This window comes from Aegilops tauschii, chromosome 4 (assembly GCF_002575655.3).
Source record: "Aegilops tauschii subsp. strangulata cultivar AL8/78 chromosome 4, Aet v6.0, whole genome shotgun sequence".
In the NCBI taxonomy this organism is placed as follows: Eukaryota; Viridiplantae; Streptophyta; class Magnoliopsida; order Poales; family Poaceae; genus Aegilops; species Aegilops tauschii.
The window spans coordinates 505,316,807-505,321,186 of record NC_053038.3 but is presented as its reverse complement, the minus strand read 5'-3'; the positions used below and the strand labels follow the sequence as shown (position 1 = coordinate 505,321,186).

General features: G+C 49.4%; 1 protein-coding gene across 1 annotated transcript; it reads left to right on the top strand.

Moving 5' to 3' along the window:
• The first annotated feature begins 1,957 nt into the window (after positions 1-1,957).
• LOC109755419 (uncharacterized) lies at positions 1,958-3,406 on the top strand. Its single transcript, XM_020314332.2, has one exon. It carries the CDS (start codon positions 1,958-1,960, stop codon positions 3,404-3,406), a length of 1,449 nt encoding a protein of 482 aa, XP_020169921.2.
• The last annotated feature ends 974 nt before the right edge of the window (positions 3,407-4,380 follow it).

Genomic DNA, 4,380 nt, shown 5'->3' with positions numbered 1-4,380 from the left:
GAGAGTGAGAGTGAGGGCAGGGGAGCAGAGTAATGAGCGCACGAGCGGGTGCGGTCCGACCGCGCCGGTCGGTCCGAGTAACGGCCGTTACCGGCCTCGCCGTCACGCGCGGCGCTAATGTGGCCTGACAGACGGGCCCGGACCGTCAGAAAACGGTTTAAAACGCTAGCAACGGGCGATTTGGGTTTTTTGAGACGACCGACGAAAAAAGTGATAGGTATCAGTCACAAACAAAAAAGTGGTGGTTTTTTGGAACCATAAGACGAAAAGTGGTAGTTTTATGCTATTTACTCCGAAAAAGCGGACGGGGCCGGGGCCAAGACCGCAAAGGTACAATGATAGCAATGGCGATCGCGTCGTTAATTGATCGGTGTGTGTCGATCGCTGAATGTAACGAATCTTGTCAAAGCACATTTGTCTTGTCAGAGCACCATCCGCTTCTTCGCTCCATCTCCCATGGAGTCCGGAGGCCACGACACGGCAGGCACGTAGTATGCATATGCTGCATGCATGGTGGTGCACTGCTCCCTTGGACTGGGACTTGGGACCGACTGGTTCAGTCTTGAGCGATGACCACAGCCTGAAACCTCCAAAGACGCACTTGCTGCTGCTGTGCTGCCCTGCAGCCGCGTGGCTCAAGGGCTCCGTACCGTACTCCTGACCAAATCATTACAACGGCCCGCAAAGTATGAAGGCTCTGCATCGCATCATCGCTACAGCAACGATAATCTTCTTCTCTCAGTCTCCGTCTCCTCCCAAGGGCCCGGTGAGACCGATGACGCGATGAACCTAGCGATGGCGCTGTTACCCATGTACGGTACCTTTGATCGATCCCAGAGACATCTTCCACCATTTTGGCCGTGCTATAGTGTCGTGTCGCGAGACACCGTCCCATTAGAGACAATCATTAGTTAGTTATTACTATGTCGCTGAGAGAACAATGCGACTTTTAATTTTAGGCAACAGCATGGCTCATGGACGACGCGTCCAGGCTCCGGCCCCTGAAATCATGGTGTGGCCTAGTGTTTTGTCCTACTAGACTAGAGAAGAGGTCGGCCGAGCTCAAGGGGGGCCAGGCCAAAGCCGCAAAGTAGAATGATAATGGCGATCGATCGAGTCGGAAGGTAGTAGTACGTACACCGGTCATGAAAACGTGTTTACAACCCGGCACAGGAAGCAGCGTGCGTTTACGGGAAAGCAGAAAACCCCAATGACTCGACTTTTTTCCTTCTTCTTTTCTAGCTAGACCAAATGACTTGACCATGCACCACGCCAGACGGGCTCCCGGCCGTACAAAAGGAAACGATAGGCTCCGTCCGTAGCACTGGCACCGTACCGTATGCAATGGCAATGGCAATGCATGCACTTGCACGCAGACCAGACTCGTCCCCAGAGCCATGATGCAAGGACGGGGCCGTCCCGCAGAACGTTTTCGAGGTAGATCGTCCACGATGGCGCTGGGGTAAAGGCACATCCATCCACAGAGCTTGCACCTGCGCGGCCAAAAGAGGAAATGGGCCATCAAAGTGAGTGACAGGAAGTTTCGCGTTTTCGTTCGCGCCCTCTTCTTTTTCCTTGTGCCATCACTTTTGCTGCCCAAAGGTTGGGTGCAACTGGTAAAAGGAGCGCCCAGCGCCCGTTGCCGTTGGAGGAGGAGGAAAATAGAAAAGCATACGCGGAGTAGGTACTGGACTGGAGTCCAGTAGGAGACCGGCTGGGCAAGTCATTCCCTGTTTGATTACAGTAGTCTGTATGCAACAAAGGTGGTAGTGGTATTGATGGAGCACTTTTTGCAGGTATTATTATTCCGTAGTACGTATAGTATACTACCTAGTGATGAAGCACTTTGCAAGTCCGTGGAAAGACGGTGCTGTGAGTGAGCGGGAGTGTGGGCACGCGCCTCCGGTTCCGATGGAACTCAGCTTTTTACACAGCGCAGAAGTGTCGAATGAAGACAATGCCTATCAAGTCCAATTTGCATTGGGTTGCATATAAGGAGGTTGTTGCATCCTCGGCAGTCAAGTCACTCGAAGTCTTTGCAAGTAAGGTGGTCAAGGCTCCTCTCTTTCATGTTGACTTGAACCAAACCTTAGTAGATGATGTGAGCCCGGTTAGTAGTGTGCCGCCTATTGTTGAGCATAAAGTTGAAGCGGAAGCCAATGAGTATCCCCAATATGAGTTCGGAGGTAGTGCACCGATGAAAGATTATGGTGATGACTCCGACGAAGAGTATGAGAGGCACCGCAACATTTTTGGTGACGTAGAGGCTGAAGTAAGGCATCAGGACATGGATCCTGACATTATCTATCAGCGTGCTTGTGTGGATGACTCGGATGATGAAGGCCCGGTGAATGAGTTGGACGAGGATGGCTTGACTAAGAAAGAAGCAGAGTGGTACACAAAAATCACCGGTAGGGATCACAAAATTCCCTTGTTTTGTGATGTTAGCCTTGCAGATAAGGCTATAGTCGACGGTGGCATGAGCAAGGCAATTGAGGCTAGACAGTTCCCAAGTAGTACACCCGACGCGATTTCGATGTCGTACGTGAGGAAAGGTTTGATGTTCGAGCACATGCTAGAATTCAGGATGTGGTTGTGTGAGTATGCTATGAAACACCACAGGCCTTTCATAGTTGTTCACTCGGACTGCAACAAGCGATACACCGTGAAATGTGAGGTAGAAAGATGCAAATGGAAAGTCAATGGAAGACTCACGAAAGATGGTTGGTGGAAGATAACCAGTTGCAAAGCCACTCACCAATGCACACCGCCGGCCGTAGAAGCACGGAAGACACACCGTCAACTAACCTCGGAATTCATTGGTTATAAATACCAGAAACATATAGCCGAGGATCCAACCATTAAAGTGAAGTTGTTGATGAGTTGGATTGAAGATAAGTTCGGATATAAGGTCAAGTATGGGAAGACATGGAAGGCCAAGCAAGTCGCTCTCAGAATGTTGTACGGTGGATGGGAAGAGGCTTACAACATGCTACCCAGGTTGCTGGGAGCGATGTCGTATAGAAACCCAGGAATGTACCACTATGTCCAAGATATTGAAGGAGTGTTCCGTCGTGCCTTTTGGACGTTTGGCCCATGCATTGCAGCTTTTGAGCATTGTCGACCGGTTCTGTCTATAGACGGGACATTCTTGACAGGGAAATACAAGGGCACACTCATGATAGCAATGGCACATGATGCTAACGATCAGGTGTTGCCTGTGGCATTTGCTTTGGTCTCCGTGGAGAACCAAGACAACTGGGAATGGTTCATGAGACTTGTTAGGAGCACGGTCATTCCTCCGAATAGGGAGGTATGCATCATATCCGATCGGCACCAAGGCATATTGAAGGCCGTGATATTCATATTCCAGGGCATGCGAGGCTTCACCACCGATGGTGTATGAGGCACTTCGTTGCAAACTTTTATAGGGCTTGTAAGAACAAGGATCTTTGCAAGGATCTTAACTCCGCATGTGTAGCCTTCTCCGTTAAGTCATTCACGACACGCTTGAACAAAATCTATGAGAAGGCAAACGAAGGTGGGAAAGATTTCTGCTCGGCTGGAAGATGGACGAGCGGAAGAAGCACGTGCTTGGCTCGAAGATGGACGAGCGGAAGAAAGCACATCCATTCTATACTGAGCACGTGCACGCACATCCGTGGATGAACCACCATGGCAAGAGAGTAAAGCGGCTAGTGTTCGGCAACGATTCACAACCTTCTGCAGAGGCAAAGACATTGACATGTAAATATGCAAAAATAGTTCACATGATATAAAACACATGTTCATATTAAGAAGGCCTCTAACCTGTAGAGTACTCCTAATGAGACCGTCCGTTTCTCTACCAGGTGCGCGGCCAAGCATCACATTACTATCATTGATACATCTCCATAGCTCCGTGCCCTGAATAAAACTTAAGTGACACACCACTCATGAAGAAATGACACATGTTCAAAAAAGAGACAAAAAGACATACCACTCGGTCATGCAGAGGGCCATAATCTAGGTGCGCTCCAATGGTCTCCCTAATAGAGTTGTTGAATGCACCATCAGCAACCTCACTTGGCATTACTTCCAAGCAATCGGCACGAGTCCAAGCACCCTTAAGGATAACTCTGTACTCTTTGCGAAGCCACTCCAAATGCCTTAAATATGCCCCGTCGTCGTTGTCAGGTGTGTGATCATCTTCAACTTGGGCATTCCTCTGAGCATTCCACATGTCCAACCACATAAGATGGTGATCCTCCCAATTAGTGACATTCTTGTTGTGTTGCCGGCTCGTCCTACAAAGCATGAGAAGTATCGGTATCAATTTCATTTTTCCGTGGTACACATTGATCAACATATGGTACAAGAAACTCTCACCTATGTAGCACC

What these genes read in the sequence shown, in the direction of transcription:
- LOC109755419 (XM_020314332.2), top strand. Translation starts at nt 1,958, where the DNA reads ATGCCTATCAAGTCCAATTTGCATTGGGTTGCATATAAGGAGGTTGTT.